The sequence below is a fragment of the Cervus elaphus genome, chromosome 15 (assembly GCF_910594005.1).
Source record: "Cervus elaphus chromosome 15, mCerEla1.1, whole genome shotgun sequence".
In the NCBI taxonomy this organism is placed as follows: domain Eukaryota; kingdom Metazoa; phylum Chordata; class Mammalia; order Artiodactyla; family Cervidae; genus Cervus; species Cervus elaphus.
Window position 1 is genome coordinate 9,652,555 of NC_057829.1, and position 24,510 is coordinate 9,677,064.

The following is a 24,510-nucleotide window of genomic DNA, read 5'->3' on the forward strand; positions in this document are numbered from 1 at the left end:
TCAAAGATTACTTTGCTTCCTTGGGAGGACTAGGACAAAAGTCTCTGGAAAATCTCTAATAAGAGGCAATTTTCAATCCAATCTGTGAGAGCAGGTTTGAGGAGGGACTGTGTATAATCCACCACACTCCCCACCATCCGGCAGTGCTGGGACACCTAAATGAATGGACTCTGGAGAGTGTTTTCATCCTAATCTTCTTGAATGTTGTTAACATCCCTCATTTTGAAGTTCACATGTTGCTCTCATTCTTTTTTCAATTTAATTTTTATTTTATATTGGAGTATAGTTGATTTACAATGTTGTGTTAGTTTCTGCTAGACCGCAAAGTGACTCAGATATACATATACATGTATCCATTCTATTTTAGATTCTTTTCCCACATAGGTTATTACAGAGTGTTGAGTAGAGTTCCCTGTGCTGTAGAGTAGGTCCTGGTGGATTATTTAGCAGTCATTCTTCCCACAGTAGACAATCTCACCTCATCACAGACACAAGTAAACACACTTTTCTACCTTTAGCTGCAGTAATTGGTCCCCCAAAAGTTGTCACCTGACGCAAGCTCTCCGTGAAAGCTTTCATACTGGGGCCAAGGAGGGAGGTTCCTTTTTCTCACACCCTCCCCAGCACTTATTACTCATAGACTTTCTGATGATGGCCATTCTGACCAGTGTGAGGTGATACCTCATTGCAAATGAACTTATTTACGAAACAGAGACAGACTTGCAGACATAATAAACAATCTTACAGTTACCAAAGGGGAAATGTGGGGTGAGGGATAAATTAGGAGTTTGGGATTAATGGATGCACATTACTATATATAAAACAAACAAGAATGATCTAGCGCAGAGCACAGGGAACTTTGCTTAATATCTTACAATAACCTATAATAGAAAAGAATCTGAAAAAGAATATATATAAATATATATAATTGAATCGTTTTGCTGTATGCAGCAAAGTAACACAGCATTGAAAATAAACTACACTTCAATTTAAAAAAAAATTTTTAAGATGCTAGAACTCCCTCCAACTTCCTCTCCCCATCTCTTCCAACGCCCCTTCTCTCTCCCTCCTACATTAAATATAACACTGTGAGTAATTCAGGCAGCCCCATGAGCTGCAGACCCTGCTGAGACCCAGTTTACAGCCAGCACCACTGCCCAATGTCAAATCAAGCATGACCACATGTCCCTGTTAATGCCAAATGGAGCAAAGAAGGACGCTCTCTACTGAGATTTCCCCAAGTTACAAAATTTTTTTAGCATAGTAGTTGTTGTCCTTTCGATAAGCCACTAAACTTGGAGTTGTTTGTTACGCAGCAGCAGGTAACCAGGAACAGATTTTGGTGCCACATTGGTGCTGCCACAACAAAGAACCAAACACGCGATCATAGATCTGGGGCTGCGGAGCTGCAGGAAGTTGGAAGAGCTCTGAAGAGAAGTATGATTGATCTTGAAGAGGCTATTGGTAAGGAAGTAAAGAAAGAAAAATATTACTGGACGCTGGAAGGCTGTTTACCAACATTTTTATTTGAAAACTTTCAACATCTGGATTTTGAAGTCAAACTTCCAAGGGACTACCTGAATGCTTCTCTATCCCCACAGTGTAATGTGAGAAAAGAGAATAAGCCAAAGAAATAACTGTCACTATAAAGGAACCAGGACTCATAGGGCTTGAAATTCAAATTATTTCTTATTCCTAGCCTCTCCAGATAACAAATGATGTTAAGATTAAGAAACAGCTTCCAGGCAAAGAATCAAATTCAGAGTGCTGTCAGGAAAATACGGTCAAAAGATGAGGCCAAGGCTATACATTGTAAAGCCCTTTTTAAGATCCCAGAAAGATTTAAGGGTCATCACCAACCCTTTCAAACAGTCAAATAGCCCCTTCAGACTCTGAGAAGCATTAACCCCTGCCCCTCCAAGCCTTACAGGAAGCCTGAGAAAAGAGGCTTCTCTTGAAGAGACTTGTGGATATAGCTTTTGTCTGATGGAGCAGATTATAAATGGATTCATATAAAATCCAAAACGTTTTAAAAAGAATTATGCCAAGTTGGAAAATTAAAGAGAAAGTACAAAATGAAAAAAAAGGCATTTAGACCCCCAAACCTGTATGAGTGGGAAGCAGGCTACACACTTAGACTACTTCTTATAGAAAAGGAAGCATGATTCAGAGTGTAGAACCAAGAGTCCGGAGGTCAGAGATGTAGAAAATAATTTCCAGGCAGTAGGGCTAAATCTTAATCCAGGAACAGACAACAGGTGGATTTCAGAACTGCTCAGCACCAGCGGCGGCTGCAGGCCTCCACTTACCCCTTTTGAACAAGTATCTTTAGCAGTTACCCTATCCATTCCACCGTCATAGGCTGGGTTCGTAGGGGTTGATTCCCTCATAGCTCAGTTGGCAAAGAATCTGCCTGCAACGCAGGAGACCCAGGTTCAGTTCATGGGTTGGGAAGATCCCTTGGAGAAGGAAATGGCAACTCACTCCAGTATTCTTGCCTGGGAAATCCCATGGGCAGAGAAGGCTGGTGGGCTACAGTTCATGGGGTCGCAAGAGTCAGACATGACTTAGCAACTAAAACCAACCAACAGTGATGTTCAGATAATCCAGAGATACTGCAACCCAGAAGCTGTGTTCAAGAAATCACCCCAGAGGAGCCTCATCGGCACCTGCATCTGAGTTAGACATGGAAATGGGGACATCAAGTCTGAGCCTGATGCCTTAACATACGAGAGCTTTAAGAGGTCTTGAGAGGGAATGAGTATGTTTTGCACATGGAAAGAATGTGAAAGCACTGAGAAAAGAGGGCAGTCTGTTGTGGTTTAACAAGATGCCCACAAATTCTTTAGACCTTCCTCCCATCAACAGATGGAGTCTAATGACTCTGTGCTTGAGCAGTGGGTCACACTTGGTGATCTACTTTTAAGGAACAGAATGCAGCAGTAGTAGCAATAGTAACACTACCTGACCCCTTGGAAGTGATTGTTTCTGCCTGTCTCTCTCTCTCAGGATGCCATCACCACAGGAGGAAGCCAAGCAGTCACATGGAAAGGCTACAGATAAGTGCTCCAGCCATGGCCCCAGTCAGGCTCCAGCAGACAGCACCAACCACCAGACACGTGACTGAGCATGGTGCCCACCTCCAGCCTGCAAACTGCCCAGCTAATGCCTAGGGCAGAGATGAGCTCTATCCATTTTGCCCTGACCAGGTGTAGGTTCATGAGCAATGTAAGTTTTGTCACCATTTTTCTTAAACAGTTTTATTGAGTGTGATCTACATACCATACAATTCACCTATTTAAAGTGTACAATTCAACCAGTTTTGGTACATTACATTACTTTTTAAAATCGTAGACAGTATGACAACCCACTCCAGTATTCTTGCCTGGAGAATTCCATGGACAGACAGAGCCTCGCAGGCTATAGTCCATAGGATCACAGAGTTGGACAGAGCTGAAGCCACTTAGCACGCACGCATATATATGTATAACATAAAATTTGCCATTTTAACCACTGTTAAGTGTACAAATTCCTGGGATTAAGATGTGCCTCCCTTGTATAGGAGAGCTTCCCAGGTGGCTCAGTGGTAAAGACCCTGCCTGCCAATGCAGCAGACACAGGAGATGTGGGGTCGATCCCTGGGTTGGGAAGATTCCCTGGAGGAGGAACTGGCAACCCATTTCAGTATTCTTGCCTGGAAAATTCCATGGACAGAGGAGCCTGTCAGGGTTGCAAAAGGTCCATGGGGTCACAAAGAGTAGGACATGGCTGAGCATGCACGCACGTGTTATTTTAAAGCAGTGCATATTTCAGCCTACCACAATAGCGACCAGGTGAAACAGTGGTTTGAAAGAACAAGTCAACCCGCAGACAGAAAAGTGAGAAAAGTGAGGGTCCTGATACCCCTGACCCCAGACACCCATCAGCAAGTCCTCTTTTCTTCTAGTACTACTTTAAGTTGGTTCTCTTCCTCTTGAAAGTAGACAGTCCTCATGCCAAAAAAAAAAAAAAACCAATTCTAATGTTAACTGAAATTTTACCTATTTGTATAAATATTGCTTACCCCAAATAAGCTCAGGGAAAACATTCCTTGAGGGGAGGTCACCTCTCACACGTGTGTTGGTTTACCACAGCCTGGTAAACCTGACAAACATTCATTAAGTAGCTGTTCATATGAAACAGTGAGGTTCAGTATGATATCCTAGCTTAAGAGCCGGGCTCTGCTCCTAACTGTGGCATTTTGGACAAAACAAGATGCCAGTGACAGCCAGGTTCATTTGTGGACAGGGAAAGGAGTAGTCAACCCACTTACTCAAAGTCACAAAAGTTTGCCTTTTTTTTTTTTTAACTTTTCTATCAAATGTCTACATATGACCACAGAGTGGTCAAACAAGTATCCACTTTGTGCAAATGCCTGGATGTGTTTACTACTCAGCTCTGCCCTAAGTCCATTAGGCCTCTCATTATGGGTTTAATTGTGCTCCCAAAACCCTACCCTCCAAGACTTCAGAATGTGGCTATATTTAGAGACAGTCTTCAAAGAGTTCTTACATAAAATGTAGTCCTTAGGGTGCACCTTAATCCAACAAGACTGGTGTCTTTATAAGAGAAAGACTGGTACACAGACACACACAGATGGAAGATCATGTGAGGACACAGGCGGAAGACAGCCGTCTACACACCATGGAGAGCGGTCTCAGAAGGAACCAACCCTGCCGACACCTTGATCTTGGACTTCCAGCCCCCAGAACTACGAGAAATGGATGTCTCTTGTTAAAGCCACCCAGTCTTGTAGTGCTTTGCTATAGCAGCCTGAGTAATTAGCACATTCCTCCTATTAAAGGACAGTCAACCATTCGTGCTTAAAACAGAGACAGGTTGGACCTGAAATGATTGCAGTGGGAAGATCCAGTCCTGTCCAGGCTTTCACCCCTGGTCACAGACACATCCCGTCTAGGTGTGTTTGCTGCTCACGGTCTGCAGACAGAGGGGAATGCCCCTTGAAAACAATTGAAATTTCTATTTCACTTGAAAAGGTAAAGCTGTTGACATTTCTAAAGTCTGGAATGCCTATCCAGGGGGGTGAGTCTCAGGCAGATACACAGAAAGAGATCAAGACATGTTTACTGTTACTGTTACTACACAACCACCTACTAATACCAGTTTAAAAAGCGCTGCACTATTTACAATAGCTCGGACATGGAAGCTACCTATATATCCATCAGTAGATTAATGGATAAGTAAGCTGTGGTACATATATACACAATGGAATATAACTCAGCTATAAAAAGGGACACATTTCAGTCAGTTCTAACGAGGTGGATGAAACTGAAGCCTATTATACAGAGTGAAGTAAGTCAGAAATAGAAACACAAACACTGTATATTACATATATAGAGAATTTAGAAAGATGGTACTGACAATCCCACATGCAGGGCAGCAGAAGAGACACAGATGTAAAGAACAGACTTTTGGACTCTGTGGGAGAAGGCAAGGGTGGGATGTTTGGAGAGAACAGCACTGAAACATGTACATTATCACGTGTAAAATACATGACCAGTACAAGTTTGATGGATGAAGCCAGGCACTCACAGCCAGTCCTCTGGGACAACCTAGAGGGATGGGGTGAGGACGGAGGTGGGAGGGGGTCTCAGGATGGGGGGACACACATATGCCCATGGCTGACTCGGGCCAACGTATGGCAAAAACTATCACAATATTGTAAAGTAATTATCCTTCAATCAAAATAAATAAATTATTTTCTTAAAAAAGACCTACTGAACCAAAATATAAAATAAAAAGTGCTGCAGTTCAGCTGGTAGGAAAGTGTGACCAAGTTTCAGCTAACCAGGGAGAAAAGCTGGGGGGAAAAAAGATTTTTTTGTGTGTCTTGGTGTTTTGTCCTCAGAAGCATATAAAAACTTGGGGCAGTCAGGTTCCATCATGAATAATGGCTGTGGCCACACCTCATGTGATCCTTGAAGGGCATATCAATTTCCTCACAATCAGGGAAGCAAAGCAGAAGCCACTTGGAACCCGTGACATGGCCATGAAGAGGGACATTCACTCCCCTGAGCTCCTACCTCCAGGGGTGGAGGTAGGTGGGGGCAGGGGGTTAATATTCCACACTTAACACCAAGACCCCCAGCTGGAACATGGAGGAGGAGAAAAGGCATCATGCTGAAATATATGTTTTAATCGGCTACAAATGAAAGGGATGCATATCCTATGCAGACAAACCCTCCAGGTCTGTGCACAAAGCTCCAATCCCAAGTAGGTGTTACATAACTGACTGTGCCCTCAGCACACGTGAAAAATGCCAGCACACAATCCTGCAAACACAGAGATGCTGAAAGCCGCCATCAGCTGAGATCTCTGCCATTAGTTCACAGAATCAGAAACTCTCCTATAAACAGGAAAAGAACCTGAGACAATGTAATCAAGAGAAGTAAATGGCACTTTATGCATATTCTCTTTCTGCAGCATTTGTCTACATGTATCACTTATCTCCCAATTTTTCAGTTTTTACCTAAAATAGGAGGCAGACACACGAGCTTCCACTCTGGTGAGAATGATGCTAAAGATTAACATTGAATCAATGTAAGTGCTCATTTCCTAACATCTTAATGTTTTTAGATAAGATCATGGGCCATTTTTCCTGATGCATCCCCAGCATGAAGCCCTCATGCGCTCCTCCCCCAGTGGTCATATAAATGAGTTGCCAGAATCCACAACCTTCCTAGCCGGGTTTTGTCCCCCACAACTGCTACAAAGCTCTTTTCCACATTGGGATGCAAGATGCTCTGGATCCTGCCAGTTCGGAGCACATGCTGGTCCTCTCTGAGCAGCACCCGGGGCCTCGCCCAAGAAAGGGGGTGCTGACAATGCCTCCTGGGAACCGGCTGAGATCCCAGCTGATGGCGACTTGGCTGGTTCGTGCGCTGGCATTTTTCATGAGTGCAAAGGATACAGTCTCCTGATGGCTCAGCCATAAAGAATCCGCCTGCCAGTACATGAGACGCAAGAGATGTGGGTTCAATCCCTTGGTCAGGAAGATCCCTTGAAGTAGGAAATGGCATCCTGCTCCAGTGTTCTTACCTTAAAAGTTCCATGGACAGAGGAGCTCGGCCAGCATGGGGTCGCAAAGAGTTGGATACAACTGAGCAACTGAGCTCAAGGCACACAAGGATGCAGTCAGCCGAGTAACACCTACTTGAGATCTGAGCTTCTGTTTTTGTGCTTTTTAATGGAAGCCTCACTATCCCAGGACCAGAGGAGACACTCAAGGGCCACAGGGGGCGAGCCCTCTGCATAACGGGCCAGAAGGATGCTGTTTCCAGACTGAGGGGCAGGGAGAGAAGGGAAGGGTGTGGGCAGGGGGCTGCAGACAGAAGCTGCACCCACATTCACATTGGGGTTCAGGGTGCATGCTAAGTGTGACTCTGTGTGACCCTGTGGACTGTAGCCCACCAGGCTCCTCTGTCCATGGGATTCTCCAGGCAAGAATACTGGAGTGGACTGCCATGCCCTCCTCCAGGGGATCTTCCCAACCCAGGGAAAACCCGCATCTCTTGGGAAGTCCTGGGGTTCAGTGTAGCTCTTTCCAAGTCAGAACACAAAACTGTACAGGCTGCCAAGAATCACATTTTTGTTCTGGGGTAGCCAGAATGGGGTCCACCTCCCGCTGACTCTGCTGTCCTGTGGATATAAAAATCACCGGATTCTACTCAGTCTTGTTTTTTGCTTTCTAGGCTCAAATGAAATGCAGTGAGAAGGAACCCGTGGGTTTTCATCGTGCTCAGTCACAGTTGTAGTGCCAAGGTAAGAATGCATTAGGTTCTAGAAGCCATGGGTGGATGTTTAGAGTGGGCCCCTGGGAAAGAAATGGGTGTCAACTTGGATGATTTGCACACTGTCACCAAGGAGCCACTGTGGATGGAGGAAGCTTGCTAAAGAAAGAATTCAGAAAAAAAGAAGATGACGGCAATTTAGACAACAGCTGGCCATTTTCATGGTTTCATGCTTGGCCTCTGCTTGGATCATCTTTCTCTGAATGTCTCACTTTTTATTGTGCTAGAATTTTGTCACAATGACTACTGGTTGAGACAGAAGGAGAGAGAAAGGAATTCAGTGCTGACCACTCTCCACTCCAAGAAAGAAAGTCTAGGCAAGCAGGAAAGCCAGCTCGCCCCATGGCATGTGATGCAGGTCACTGAAGAACTGATGCCACCGCCTCACGGCCTCCTCGTGCGTGGGCGACATGGTCACCAGTGGACACATGTGGCCAGGGGATGTTAGAGGCCACAAACCCACACAGAAGCCACTGGGACAGTAACCATGTCGAACACGTGGCCCACACTCTCCTTTTCTCCCTCCCAGCACATCGCAGACCCGGGCCTCTCACCCCCAGTCCCTGGATGGCAGGGTCTCCCCTGTGGGACTCCCAGGTCTCAGCCTCGCCCTTCAGCTGACGTGTGATAAGCGGTCAAGTGAGGAAACCAAGGAGCACATGGAGTCTCTAGGAGAGAGACCCCAAGAAAATACCAAATAGCAACATCTTTTTCACCTCAGTCCTCCCAGCTTTCTGCAAGAATATGAGGATGTAGTAACCTTCCTTCCCTAGCAAGGGAGAGATGTCATTAGAGATCTGAGAAGGTTCCTCACGGGGCATCTGCAGGTAAATCTGTCAGCACGTTAATGAGATAACAAAACATGGAGCTTTCTAGTCTGTGCTCATGGCTCATTTCTCTGGAACACAAAGTTGTTTTTACAAGTGAAATTAGAAAGAAAGAGAGAAAAGCAAAAAACAAAACAAAACTAAGGGGGATAAGGTCACCCTCTACGTGCTCCTGGCAAACCTTGTGGACATCCGCAGACCCATTCCCTAGAGATAGACACAGCTGCTGAGCTGCCCCTCTCAGAACAAGAAGACAGTCCACACAAAGACTAAACACTGAGTGCCAAGGACATCTCAGCAACTCTGAAAATGTTTATTAGTAACTGGATAAACTATCATAGATGAGAAAGGAAACTTTATTCAGCTCTTATGTCAACACATTTCATGACCACAATCTCTCCACCTCAACTTCCCTAATTACTCAGCAATTAGTTTCAGTTCAGTTCAGTTAGTTCAGTTCAGTTGCTCAGCCATATCCAACTCTTTGTGACCCCATGGACTGCAGCTTGCCAGGCCTCCCTGTCCATCACCAACTCCCAGAGTTTACTCAAACTCGTGTCCATTGAGTCGGTGATACCATCCAACCATCTCATCCTCTGTCATCCCCTTCTCCTCCTGCCCTCAATCTTTCCCAGCATCAGGGTCTTTTCAAATGAGTCAGTTCTTTGTGTCAGGTGGCCAAAGTATTGGAGTTTCAGCATCAGTCCTTCCAATGAATACCCAGGACTGATCTCCTTTAGGTTGGACTGGTTGGATCTCCTTGCAGTCCAAGGGACTCTCAAGAGTCTTCTCCAATATCACAATTCAAAAGCATCAGTTGTTCGGCACTCAGCTTTCTTTACAGTCCAACTCTCACATCCATACATGACTACTGGAAAAACCATAGCTTTGACTAGACAGATCTTTGTTGTCTAAGTAATGCCTCTGCTTTTTAATATGCTGTCTAAGTTTGTCATAACTTTTCTTCCAAGGAGTGTCTTTTAATTTCATGGCTGAAGTCACCATCTGCAGTGATTTTGGAGCCCAGGAAAATAAAGTCTGTCACTGTTTCTACTGTTTCCCCATATATTTGCCATGAAGTGATGGGACCAGATGCCATGATCTTAGTTTTCTGAATGGCAAGTAGTTTATGACAACTTATTCATCACCTGCTATGGCCAGAGGATCCTGGCAGGCTGCAGCCCATAGGGTGGCAAAGAGTTGGACACAACTGAAGCGACTTAGCGCACACACACACACACACACACACACACGGTCTTCCCTGCTGGCTCAGTTGGTGAAGTGTCTGCCTGCAATGGGGGAGACCCAGGTTCAATTCCTGGGTGGGGAAGATCCTCTGGAGAAGAAAATGGCAACCCACTTCAGTATTCTTGCCTGGAGAATTCCATGGACAGAGGGGCCTGGTGGGTTACTGTCCATGGGGTCACAAAGATTCAGACATGACTGAGTGTACTTCACAGACACACACACACACACACACACACACAACAAACACACACACGCTAAGTGGCTTCAGTCATGTCCAACTCTTTGCAATCCCATGGACTGTAGCCTGCCAATATCCTCTGTCCATGGGATTCTCCAGGCAAGAATACCAGAGTGGGCTGCCATACCCTCCCCCGGGGATCTTCCTGACTCAGGGATCGAACGCCCATCTCCTGCATTGTAGGCAGATTCTCCAGCACTTAGCAAACAAGGAAGCCCTTAGATAACAGAGCCAGTTTCAGATCTCCTTTCAAGGCGATCAGACTGGAATGGTGGCTCACAAGCAATGCTGGCTCTTCCAGCTCTTTGCCTTCCAGTATATCCTACTCACCCCTCAGGGCCCAGTCATCTTCACCAGGAGGGACACGGCCCATGGACTGAAGCTCACTGGCTAGACTCAGCTGCCACCGTACCACAGGCCTGATTTTCCATGGAAGAAAGTCCTACACCCCCATGTTTTCCCAGGCATCAGCATGCACCTCAATCTCCTGTAAGACTTGAGGAAACGCAGAATGCTGGCCTACCCCTAAACACCTCCTTCGGTGGACAGTGACATACAAACAAGGAAAATAAACAGGCAGAAACACTGAACAAAGTCACCTTTATTCTTTCTGCTTCCCTGTGAGGTGTGTCCTATTCAACTTCTCCCCTGAGGTGTTTCAGAGACATTTGGAGAAAGGGCTAAAGAAGTGAGGCCTTCATTTAATGAAGCCCATTGAGAGCACCGCATCCAGAAAAGTTGAGGTTTTTCTTGATCAGAAAAAGAGGGTGTGGTTTTTCACTTGTGTCTGAAGCTTTGTGTGTTACAGAGAGAGCTGTGTTGTCAAAGGATCCAAGGCACAGCCCGTGGAAGAGAAAATAAACCTGTGCCATAGCAGGGAGCCTCAAAACCTAGGTGTAGTGGTCTCCCACTGACAAAAGCCCCCAGGCGAATCTGGGTCTGGGAACAGATCATCTGCTCCTCTTTCACCTACATCATCCTCCACCAGGCATCATTCTGAAATCAAAATGTCCTGTCAAAATGGAGTGGCAGAGTTTAAAGAGCTCCATCCCTAAATTCCTCTCCTTCTTCCCAACACCAGTGGTGAACAAGGACACCAGACAGCATCAGCTCTGCTCCGTGTGTTTCCTAGAATAGGATTTGCACCCTCCTTTTGGGAGTCACTTGCTCCATTCCTGTAGCACCCAGTTCCTAATGGTCTGTGATGTACCCTCTGGGAAACCAGAATATGGCCCCATGAGGTTGAAGACCAAGCCTCAAGGCTAACCAGCTTCCAGGGGAGCCTTAAATCTAAAATACCTCCAGGCTGATCTTCACTGTGCTAAGCTTGGTTATCACCAGCATAGTTCTCAAGTTCATGAGTGCCTGGTGGAACAGGAAGTCCTCTAAGGCCCTCTCTTATTCCTGAGACCCAGCAGAAATGAATGTAAGATCTTGCAATCGGTACCCAGGTCCTTAAGATCCTTCCCAATCCAACCAGACCTGCAACTTTCTTTGACACAGTCAACCCAGTGTCCACTTGGCACCCATGATACCCTCGTCCACTTTGGCCTGACTCCTATTTGAGTGCCTCACTCTGGTTTGGGTTTTTCTGGCTTCTGACCAACTCTTCCATCTACATGTCATGACTTCTTTCCAGCTTGACTATTTCAGGCCATCTACATGGGAATTTGATACATCCGAGCCCACTCACAAAGACTGGTATCATCTCTTAAGCTCATCCCAACTCCTACACCTGGTCCCCAAGCGTGTGAAGTCAGAAAGCTCCACAAGGGCTCATACTCACAGGCATCCCAAGGCCAGAAACTATATTCTCTTACTCTCCTATTCCTGCCACAGTGCTGGCCACATAGTAGGTGTTCAACAAATATTTTTTGATGAGTGAATAAAGTATAGCTACATCACAGCTTGGGGCTTCCCTGAGTGGCTCAGTGGAAGAATCCACTGGCCAATGCAGAAGATGTGGGTTCAGTCCCTGGGTTAGGAAGTTCCTCTGGAGAAGGGAATGGCAACCCACTCCAGTATTCTTGCCTGGAGAATCCCATGGACAGAGGAGACTGGTGGGCTACAGTCCATGGGATTGCAAAGAGTCAGACACAACTGAGCAACTAAACAACAACAACAACATCACACCTTAGATAGATAGATGATGACTTAATATAACTCTTATTGTGCAAGTACTCAGAGTGCTTCTGGAAAATCAATAAGGTTATACTTATGACCCAAAGGATTATTCCTCCTAAACTGCTTTGAAATTCAGAAAACAACAGTGCTGTAAAATAGTCAGCTGTTACTCAGTGGAAATGATCAGGGGAACAGATTACACAATTCATTTGCGGTGTGGAGGATACAGGTGAGTAAGGAGGGAAAGCGGAATTGCACATTATGGGAAGAGAAGAAAGAATCAATAAACAAGGCAAAACTCACCCTTATCATAATCATCTTCTTCAATCGCTTTATCTTGAAGTTTCTGAAGCTTTAATCTCAAGGATTTTACCTATGTTGGTTTGAAAGGGGGAAAAATGAAAACTGAATTACAATCTTGTTCACACAAACAAATTTTGTTAAAGTTAAGAACACTTAGAAACTATTTTTTTAAAAAAAGAAACTATTTTGAAGCTTAACCACACTATTCTCCTTTTTAAAAAGAACCACAAATGTACATTTTTTCAATGCCAGATGCATTCATTTCTACAAGAAAAAGTTACATAAATAAAAAGCATAATTTGAGCATAAAACCCAAAAAAGAGTTGGAATGTCATTTTTAAACAAAAACATCACACTGTACCCTTATCTGTGTGAAAAATGCATTATAAAAAGGAATACAAATTTCCTGACCTGACCAAATGTTTTCTGTTCAAAAGCATCACATTAAATTTATGAAAATAAACACACCAACATTAGAGGAGAAACCAGGAAAAGAAAACCATGAACTTCAACTCAACAGGCTGTCCTGAGGGCCGGGTGAGACTGAAAGACTTCATCAAAGAAGTCCTAAGGATCTTTCCATTATAGAAATGGGCACTGCCTTACTTAATCTACACGTAGACTCAAGGATGGTCTCCCCAGTGGCACAGCAGTAAAGAATCTGCCTGCCATTCAGGAGCCGCAGGAGATGTAGGTTCGATCCCTGGGTCGAGAAGATCCCCTGGAAGAGGAAATGGCAACCCACGCCAGTATTCCTGCCTGGAGAATCCCATGGACAGAGGAGCCTGGAGGGCTACAGTCCATGGGGTCACAAAGAGTCAGACATGACTTAGCAATTAAGCATGAGAACGAGACTCAGTGATCCCATCACTTGTCTGAGAATTACCAACACATTCATTTGTTCATTATTTCTCTTCTCAACGGGAAGCTCTGGGATTTTCTGAAAGGACATTCTTGGCCCATCAATAAAGGGATTTAATCTTGTTCCCTGGAAACCAGCTTCCTGCCATCCTTTGCCAGCTTATACCTACCTCTCCTTCCACACCTCATTCATGCGTCACCCCCTCCAGTCCACGTTAGATGTCCTGCCTCTCTATTGACAGTGCTTGTACTTATTCATGATCTAAACCATTTCACAAATATTCACTCTTAAGTGTCAGGCACTGTTTAAGGGGCTGCAGATACAACACAAAATTCTTAGCCCTCTAGCCTTATCAATTTTGTGTAAGAAGGCAAAAATAAACATAATAAGTAAGTTTTACAAGGCCTTAGAAAAAGATTAGTGCTAGGACAGAGGGGAAAAGCAGAACCACAAAGGGGGGCCAGGAAGGCTGGTAGACAGTTGGGTTGCAATTTTAAGTAATATCTCATTGAGAAGGTGATATTTGAGCAAAGATATATGAGTGGTAGGGCTTCCCTGGTGGCTTAGTGGTAAAGTACCCACCTGCCAATGCAGGAGACATGGGTTCGATCCCTGGGTCAGGAAAATCCCCTGGAGAAGAAAATGGCAACCCACTCCAGTATTCTTGCCTGGAGAATCCTGACCTTGAGGCTCACTGGGAGACACATGTTCCAGCAGAAAGCAGAACTGCCACAGAGGCTGCAGGCAGCAACTCCCCAGGCACCATAGAGTTAACAGGAGCCAGCCATGCCTAAAGAGTCTTGGTTAAAGGGGGAAGCCATAGCACAGGAGGTCAGAAAGGTCATGAGGAACATGGGATGAAGACATTTAAGAGTTCTGATTTCCAAGACTTCTCTGGCAGTCCAGTGGTTAAGACTTAGCCTTCCACTGTCAAGGGCACAGGTTCGATTCCTGGTCAGATAACTAAGATCCCACATGCTGCATGGGTGTGGTCAAAAAAAGTTCTGATTTCACTCTGGAAGGCTTGGGAAGCTACTGGGGGGACTCTGAGTAACAGAATTCATGATTCAATATATGTCTGACATTTCCTCCTGACAGCTGTGGGTAAGGGCAGAAGTTAGATGGCCAGGGAGGAGGGCATGGAAATAACCCAGGAAGGAGAGGGGGGTAGCCTGGATTCTAGCAGGAGCAGTAAAGATGGTGAGAAGTGATGTGATTGTGGATATACTCAGAAGACAGTTGAAGGCTGACAGAACCAACAGGATTCACCAGTAGATCCCATGTTGGGATGACAAAGCCAGGAGGATGCCAGGTTTTTGGTGTGAGCCACAGGAGGATGGAGGTGCAAATTTTCTTAGTACCTATCATACCAGGCAACAGCTATTATTGTGTCATGTGTTATGGTGTGGTGCCATGCGGTATGGTGTGATGTGGTGTGGTGTGGTGTGAAGTCATGTTGTGGGGTGTGGCGTGGTGTGGTGTGATGTGGTGTGGTGTGGTGTGATGTGGTATTGTGTCGTGTGGTGTGGTGTGGTATCGTGTGGTGTGGTGTGGTGTGATGTGGTGTTGTATGGTGTGGTGTAGTGTGGTGTGATGTGGTGTGGTATGGGATGGTGTGGTGTGGTGTGGTGTGAAGTGATGTTGTGGGGTGTGGTGTGGTGTGGTGTGATGTGGTGTGGTGTGGTGTGATGTGGTATTGTGTCGTGTGGTATGGTGTGGTATCGTGTGGTGTGGTGTGGTGTAATGTGGTGTGAAGTCATGTCAGATGTGGCGTGGCGTGGTGCGATATGGTGTGGTGTGGTGTGGTGTGAAGTCATGTTGTGGGGTGTGGCGTGGTGTGGTGTGATGTGGTGTGGTGTGGTGTGGTGTGGTGTGGTGTCATGTCATGTGGTGTGGTGTGGTATCGTGTGGTGTGGAGTCATGTTGTGGGGTGTGGTGTGGTGTGAGTGGTGTCATGTGGTATGGTGTCACGTGGTGTGGTATCATGTGGTATAGTGTCGTGTGTTGTGTGGTGTGGTGCGGTGTGGTATGTTGTGGAGTCATGTTGTGGGGTGTGGTGTGGTGTGTTGTGGAGTCATGTGGGGTGTGGTGTGGTGTGGTGTGGTGCGGAGTCATGTTGTGGGGTGTGGTGTGGTATGATGTGGTGTTGTGTCGTGTGGTGTGGTGTGGTCTGGTCTGTGCACTCCATCCAACCTAGAGCATCTAGAAGGCAAGAGCCTCTTCATATCCATGTAGAAAACGACAGCGCTCACCCCGATTTGGTTCTTCACTGCTCTGGGCTCATGGAGGGATTACACTTCCCTCCCCTCCTTGTTCTGCTTCAAGGGGTGTGTGTGGAAGAGACAGAGGTGGCTTGTGCTCTGAATTGCTCTTGTGGATCCCTCAGCCTTCTCCTCCTTGTCTCAAGGACTGTGGGGGCTGTGCGCTCAGGGGTGGAGCAGGCCCCCAGCCAACCCTGTGGAACATAACTCATAGGCTAGAAACACAACTATGTTATGTGAAGCCTCTTGTATTGCGCTGCTGTCTGTTACTAACCTACTCCAACCAACACAGCCTCCAAGCCAATCATGAGGTGTTGTACTCTTAGCAGTAGGCACGTGATTTCCAGGTTAATGACAAAATGAATAAATGACCAATCACATTTATCCTTGAGCTGGTCCACATGACAAGTGCATATTTTACCAGGAACTTAGTATTAAATAGTAGGGATGGAAGACAGGCTGAGTGGCCAGCTCAATTGCCATGTGAAGTTATAGCATCATCACCACCACATGAGTTGATGCAAAAGAACCACAGGAAAGAAGGTCAAAGAAAAATTTGCAGCCAGTGCCCACCTCACTTTACCCCCTCGTCCAACTATCGCTGTAAGGACCCTAAGTTGCTGCCCTGCAATATGTCTGAATGTCCATCTTGGCTGGAAGCACAGCCACTAATGGGCATGTTTTATCCAGCCACACCGCCCATATGAGGCAGGCCCTTCATCTCCTTTTCCTCCAGCTCCATAACCTCAGGTGGGACCCAGCACTCAGGGTCCTCCCACTTACTTCCCTCCTCTGCACCCCAGCTAGCATTTCCTTTCACCACAATTTTCTCAGTTCAGTTCAGTTCAGCTGCTCAGTCATGTCCAACTCTGCAACCCCATGGACTTCAGCATGCCAGGCTTCCCTGTCCATCACCAACTTCCGGAGCTTGCTCAAATTCACATCCAATGAGTCAGTGATGCCATCCAACCAACTCATCCTCTGTGGTCCCCTTCTCCCCCTGCCTTCAATCTTTCCCAGCATCAGGGTTTTTTCCAATGAATCAGTTCTCCACGTCAGGTGGCCAAAGTATTGGAGCTTCAGCTTCAGCATCAGTCTTTCCAATGAGTATTCAGTACTGATTTCCTTTAGGATTGACTGGTTGGATCTCCTTGCAGTCCAAGGGACTCTCAAGAGTCTTCTCCAACACCACAGTCCAAAAGCATCAGTTCTTCAGTGCTCAGCTTTTTTTATGGTCCAACTCTCACATCCATACATGACTAATGGAAAAACTATAGCTTTGACTAGACAGACCTTTGTCAGTAAGGTGATGTCTCTGCTTTTAATATGCTGTCTAGGTTTGTCATAGCCTTCCTTCCAAGGAAAAAGCATCTTTTCCCAACCCCTGGTAATGTCCCTGGGTGGCTATTTCTAAACAGCATAAAATACATAGTCGATTCTCATATGTGGTCATTATGTTCCATAGAATCACTGGGAAAGCTCAGTTAGCAAACACTGAACCACTGTTTCCAGGGAGAAAATGGGGTTAGGTCACAATATTTTTGTCAACTGATCAATATATAACCTTGTTTTTTGTGTGTTTCAGTTTAAAGATGTTGTCTGTGTGTGCTAAGTAGTTTCAGTTGTATCTGGCTCGTTGTGACCCTATGGACCATAGCCTGCCAGGCTCCTCTGTCCATGGGGATTCTCCAGGCAAGGATACTGGAGTGGGTTGCCATGCCCTCCTCCAGGGAAATCTTCCTGACCCAGGAATCAAACCCAAGTCTCTTATGTCTCCTGCATTGGCAGACAGGTTCTTTACCACAAGCACCACCTGGGAAGCCCTTAAAGATGCTATATTTAATATTTATCTCTGCTTCATTAACATTCAGCTCACAACTCACACTTGAAAGAGGCTCATCTAGGACACGCGCTTTCTCCACTTAGGCACATGGCAGCCTTCTTGTGCTTACGAGTACCAGACAGCACTGCCAGTCCTGGGCTTGGGAATCAGCTGAAACAGTGACCTCCCAACAAAAAACAAATAAAACATGTGAAAAGCATGGCATTAAAAATTTTTTAAAGTTTTTAACTGAATCACTTTGCTGTATAACTGAAACTAACACAACATTGTAGATCAATTATACTTCAGTAAAAACACAAAATTTAAAAAACTTTATACCAAATTTGAAAAAAACAGGCCACCTAAAGTACGCTAGTTTACAGTCTCAGCTGAAACAAGACCTCAGCTAGAACATGCACATCGGTTGGCTCAAATTTTTAGTCATTCCGTGCACGTCCACAAGGGCTTCCCTGATGGCTCAGCAGGTAAAGAACCTCTTGCAATGCAGGAGACAAAGGACACTCGAGTTTGATTCCTGGATCAAGAAAATCCCCTGGACGAGGAAATGGAAGCCCACTCCAGTATTCTTGCCTGGAAAATCCCATGGACAGAGAAGCCTGAGGGCTACAGTCCAAAGGGTCCCGAAGAGTCAGACAAGACTGAGGGACTGCAAGCACGTCCGCAAAAGACCAGGGAAGCACTGCGAGCACTGACTTTGGACTTCAGTATGTTTTAACAAGTAAGTGAATTCCCAAATATGGAATCTGCAGATATGGAGGATGGGCTGTGCTAACAGGAGCTAAAATTCAAATTCCTGAGATTTTCATTTCCTTAAGGAGAGAGAAGGGGGTTAATGAATTAGAATATAATATTTTTAAAAGCCCCAGAACACTAGAATCCCAATCTTTGAAGGGATCTTTTTGAAGATCCTTAGCTCAACCCTTTCCCCAGTTCTGTAGCCCAAATGAGCAAGCTGGAGTTTCTGCACAAACATGATGGAAAAAGCAAGGCCTCCCTCATCAAGGACAACTCAACGGTCGGGAGCCTCTTCCTCCATCTGAAGTAAAATCTGCATTCCTATAAGTCTTTCACCCTGGACAGAGTTCATTTTGTCCCTCCACCACCCTGAATAAAGGTCATCCCTCTTCCACACAACAGACATGCAAATCACTGCAAAGAGCATGATGTTACTCACTGTCCAGGTGCTGGATAAACAAAGGAACTTACACTACAGATCAACTGTGTCCAGATCCTATCATCTGAGACAAGATGTGAGTTTAATTTGAACTGTAGGGTGAGAAATGGAATATTTCCTGCCATATCAGTAAACATGGCTGTCACAGTTATCACTGACTGCAGCCTTCCAATGTGAGCCAGTGAGCCCTGAGGGAACTCAGGAAGGAAAAGAATATCTGTCATCTAGCAGCCATCAGACTGCAGCCATTCCCTATGGTGAGCCCCAAGGAAGCTCAGAATGTGAAAAACACAGAATATTGGCCCCAGATAGCTGAGGTTGAGTATCAAAGGAATGATTTCAGTGAGCCCAGACTCTTGCATCTTCCCATATACAGAAAAGTGCTAAACTACTTAACCTGGGATATCTGGGTTTTGTTAATTGACAATAATCTTTTGATGTTCAGAGTACCTGCCCTTTGTTGCAAAACTGCTATATAACCTGGCTCCCCCTCTTGCAACTTTGGAGCAGTTCTCTCAGGGTCACTTGAGATGCTATCTCCTGGGCTTAAGTCCTAAAAATTCCCACCAAATAAAACATAACTCTCAACTTTTAGGTTGTGAATTTTTTTTTAAAGGTTGTGAATATTTTTTCAGTCAACAAGGAAGAAGAGTGAATTCCCTTTTTGACTCAAATTCTCTGCCTGAGCCATTTCTCTAATGAGCAATACTCTATAACAATGAGCAATATTCTGGGTCCCTGCTGGGCATCAGAACCAGTCTGAAGCACTGCTCATGGACCAGCACTTTTAATCCTCACAACAATCTATGAGGCGGGACTGTGGTTATCTCCACCTACTATGAGAGCGTCTTGAGGCACAGAACAATGAAGGAAATGACTTCAGTTCACACAGCAAGGAAGTGAAAGCACCAGGCTACCAGTCAGGCAGTCCCACCAGCATGCCAGGAGTACAAGCCCCCGGGTGACCTGACAGAAACCAAGACCCCATAAAACAACTCTCCAGTAGCTTATAACTAATTATGTCTTTTTAAGAGCTGCATTTGGTCAATAACAGAGATAAGAAGAGATATAAAGAAGGGTGTGTTTCATTTCTTTTTAAAACTAAAGATCACAGAATCTAAAAGGTGAGCCAATGTGGTTTTCTGCAACCAGAGCCGCTAAAATTCCAACTCCCAGGCACCCCAATGTCCTGGTAGTTCAGAGAATGGCATGTGAGTCTGTGGCCCTCACAGAGCATATCTGTTCAGGGTTTCACAGACTCCAAAGCATCAAAAAATCTAGGTTCTCAGGAGGGCATGGTCTATATCTGGATACATATATGCAGCTAAGTCACTTCAGTCGTGACTGACTCTTTGCGACCCTATGGACCGTAACCCACCAGGCTCCTCTGTCCATGGGATTCTCCACCAAGAATACTGGAGTGGGTTGCCATGCCCTCCTCCAGGGGATCTTTCTGACCCACGGATCAAACCCAGATCTCCTGCGTCTCCTGCATGGGTAAGTGGGTTCTTTACCACTAGTGCCACCTGGGAAGCCCCCTATATCTTGGTAAAAGGAGTTAAAAGGAAGGGAAAAACTATTGGTTCTGCCAAAACTGAGGGACTGGATATTGTGGACTGACTACAGCAGACCCATTGCCAAGTGATTTTCTGTTTGGTTATCTGGGACGAAGGGAAGCTGGTCTTTATAACCACATTGTACTTCTGCTTGACTTGGGTCAAAACTTGGATTTTTGAAATGCAGATATGTTGCTGAGATTTTTCTTCAAAGATCTTGGAAATAACGTGTTGAAAACTGGCATTCGGAGTCCAAAAATCACAGTGGTGCAAACCTCCACAGAGTGCTTGGATCCTTGTGTGTGCCTCTCAGCATCTCTCCTTATCCCTCAGACATTCAATCCAAGAAGTCTATCAATTAGATTCCTGCAGCCCATCTTACCAAGATAAATTATTTCACTGAAACCAAAATTTTAATCAAGCACCAGGCAGTATGCCAGGCATCAGGCATCGAAAAATGGCTAAGAGAAGTAAGCTGGAGATAAAGAGCTCATGGCCAAGTGAGGAACATGGATCGCAAACAACTGATTATTAAAGTGACAGGTGCTGTCACAGGGCACCTCCAAAGGGCTGCGGGCAGGGATGGAGGGAGGCACTCATTCGGTCTCGGGGCGGGGGGCGGGGGGAGGGAGGAGAGGTCTCACAAGGAAGTGGCTTTGGAGCCACACTGACAGGAGTTGGAAGAGCTCGGCAGGAGGCACACGGCAGGACGGTCACCCAGGCAGAGGCCCGAGACACAGGAAGAGAGAGCGGCCGGACAGCTGAGCCGGAGGAGGCAGGCGCTGGGCAGCTGCAGCAGGTCGGGAAGGGTCTCCAGTGTCCGGATGAGGGGTTTGGAGACCATCCTAAGGGAAGCAAGAAGCCACCAAATGTTTTAAGCCAAGGAATAACAGCATCCCAGCAGTATTCCCAAAGGCAACACTGCTGACCTCACAGAGGAGGAATTGGGGAAGAGAGACTCTGGAGGAAAGTCAATACGTCAGGACCTCTTACTGAGCTCGGGTGGAACATAACAAGCGTTTGAACCAGGCAGGGACCATGGCCGTGGCCGTGAGAGTAGGTTAGCTGCAGGACTGGGGGCGCTTAACAATGGAGCAGAGGTTGGGAGAGAGCAAAGGGGAAGGTGCTGAAGAAGCTGCAACTCCTCTAAGGAGCTGGATGCATTCTATTAGCTCAAATCAACAGTTACAGATCAACAGTGACGCCTGTTAGGACTGGTTTAATGGGTAAGACAGTGGTGTCAGTTTTGGACATGCCCAACTCAAAGACTCCATGCACACTGCACTGTCCCTTGCACACTGGCTCAGCTGTTCTATCTCCCTGGGTGATGAATCTGATGGCTGGTCTGGGACGGGGCAAACAGGGATGTGGCTGGGACTTTAGGCCACAGGTGAGGGGCTGAGTGTAAACGAGATCAGTCCCTCGGAATGAACATGAGCCTCACATTTTCAGGTTCTCCTTCCAATCCTGATGAGAGAGGCTTTACTTTCCTACTTACATGTACCTATGCCACACACACATGCATACACATATGCACACACATGCACATGTGTATACACCTCCACACATATACACATGCACACATATGTACATAGATATACATGTGCACATATACATGCATGCACACCCCAGAAGGAAAAGAGTTTTTCATCAGGACGAGTCAATGGGTCACCACACCACAAAGCACCTCTGCCCGGGTTTCTCTGGGAACTTTCTAGGGTAGAACAAGCCTGCCTACTCCAAGGTGGACCCACCCCTCAGATAACTGGGTGGCCAGCAACATTGCAATGTCAGGACATACATCTATACAGTCCATCCTAATTTCCAAAGCACTTACATTCCCACCGAACCACGGAATAACCCTGTGTGGTGTTATCATCTCTAAAAAAGGAAACTAAGGGGCTGAGAGGTTTAGTGACCAGAAACAAAGCCCCCGATTCCATGTCAGGAGCTCCCACGGCTGCAGTGGGAGATGAGCAATAAATGCAGAAGCGACTCTGGATCACCCCCAATTTGGAGCATCAAAACCTCTATATCACCCAGTCCATCCACACATCAGCCAGCTCCATCTCCCCTGTTCCCTGGTCCCGACCTCCCACTTCAAAGAAGAAGTCTGCTGAGCCAAACGGGAGTCACCCATGCCAGAAACTGCAGAGGAGCCTGTGGCCCAACAAACAACAAACCTGAGCATGTAAGGGACAGAGAAAACGAGACAGATTTGAGTTCAGACTGAAAGAAAAGAAGCAGGAGTGCAGCGACATCTTTTTGCAGCCAGCCACCGAAGGTGCTGCCGCATTTTCCAGTGGGAAATCAGTCAACCCCAGAAGCGTCGTTTCTGGCCCTCTGCCCAGAACTAATCTGAGTCGTGACCATCCCGGGCCCGTAGGCTGGTAAGACACCCACCTCCAGCCATCTCCGCTGGCCTTGCAGGCAGTGCAGCAGCGCTGGCTCACATTTGCTGAGCAGGGGGTCCCACCGGTGAGCATCCCCGGGGCTGCTGGCCTCAAACCACAAGGGATCCAGGGAGCAGGAGGAGGCAGCGTCCGTGTCCAACAATGGAAGAGTCTGGCACTCCAGCCTGGGGCTGCCCCCCGAGGTCTGGGAAGTGTCTGTCAGGCTCTGAGAAGCCTTGAGAGTGAAGGGGAGAGAGAGGAGCCGAGGATGATCGTGGGGCCCATCTGAGCTGGCAGCCTTGGCCTCCATCTCCTCCAGGCTCTGATGAGGGCCCTCAGCCTCTCTGGAGGGTGGGCAGCCTTCTGCTTCTCCCCGCTCCCCAGCAGAGCCCAAGGAGAGGCGAATGAAACTAAAGCTGGAGGTAAAGACATCCTGAGAGCTGGCAGGGACGGAGGGGGCCTGGGGGCCACTCCCGAGGCTGCAGCTGGTGTCACTCACGTCCTCCGGGGATGGACAGCCTTTGTTCCAGGCTTCCTGGCAAGGGCTCGGGGCCTCGCGAGTGTCCATGGACGGCAACTCCCCTCGACAGCCAGTGGCCCTGGGGCCACACAGCCTGCTGAGCCTATGGGGCAGGGCAGTGCCAGCTCGGGACTGAGCCCCAAGGAGCCCTGGACTTCCTCTCACGGCCGTCAGAGGCGGTCCTCGATGCCCCACGGAGGCCAGAGCTGAGGCAGCCGTGCTCCTGGGAATGAGGCTCCCAACTGAGCGACCTCGCCACTGGCCTCCAGGGTCAAGGCCACACGGGCCGGCCCTGGACTCAGGGCCCTGAGACTCCTCACCGCATGCCCCACCCTGGGCCCGGAACGGAGCGCCCACTGGCAAGGAGAGGAACCCGATCCTGGGCCCAGCTGCGCTTCTCATGTAGCCCGGCCTCCGTGCCAGCCGCCTCCTCCGAAAACATGCTGCAGGTGGTGAGCGATCTTGGCTGCCTGGAAAGAAAGAGAAAACATCATCATAAATACACACACACACACACACACACATGTCCCTGGCTCAGCCAGAACTGGGATGGAGAACAACCCTGGGCTCAGAGGTCATCCCTTGGGCATCTGTCAAACAGAGATGCTGGCTCAGTGGTCACCAGACCAACCTGGTAAAGAAACTGATGATCCTCAGGAAGCACCCCTGGGGTGTGTAGACAGCCCAGCCTCCCAGCTCCTCTGTTCAGCAGAGCAGCTGACACGGCTATTGTGCTAACATGTCTCAAGCACAACCTCGGCAGTTCCTTCTGAGCCTCCAGCATCCTGCCTGTTGATCTTTCAGGTGCATCAGCGCTTTCATCCTGGAGTGGCCTGGAAAGCAAAGGAGCTGAAGCCGAATGCCAGCGCACTCCTCAGAAAGAGAGCCAATCACCTATGCTGGCTACTCTTAAGATATACGTATGGTTTCATTACCTGAGTTTTCCATGGCTTTGCATGCCTACGGACCGTGGAGAGCTGCCTGAGACCCTATGCCCATCAATTCATCTCACAGTGAATGACAGGAGGCCCTCTTCGATGTGTTCTCCAAACCAGGGGCTGTGTTCCCCTCCCAGCTTTGCGAGAAGGATAGAGACAGTAAAATTGTTGATGCCTCTCAGAGGCATGATGCTATAGCAGCTGAGAGCATGAGTTTTGGCACCTCATTGCCTAGTTCAAACCACATTGTGCCATTTCTTGCTGTGTGACATTTCTGAAGTTACTTAGCCTCTCTGTGCCTCAGTTTGCTAATCAGAAAAATGGAGATATCAACAGTACTTCTCTCCTAGGATGGTGGTGAGCATTAAACTAA

The 24,510-nt window shown here is 46.9% G+C and overlaps 1 protein-coding gene across 8 annotated transcripts in view; it reads right to left on the reverse strand.

The window, feature by feature from the left end:
• Positions 1 to 24,510, reverse strand: part of DISC1 (DISC1 scaffold protein) — a 428,932-nt gene that overhangs the window by 289,319 nt on the left and 115,103 nt on the right. For all 8 annotated transcript variants that reach the window (XR_006345248.1, XR_006345249.1, XM_043924985.1 and 5 more), the window contains 2 exons: positions 22,690 to 23,669; positions 12,591 to 12,660 (listed from right to left, as the gene is read on the reverse strand). Coding sequence is in view for 6 of the 8 variants with exons in the window: in XM_043924986.1 (XP_043780921.1) it covers positions 12,591 to 12,660; positions 22,690 to 23,669 (1,050 nt within the window). In the remaining 2 variants the exon portion in view is untranslated. The remainder of the gene's footprint in view (positions 1 to 12,590; positions 12,661 to 22,689; positions 23,670 to 24,510) is intronic.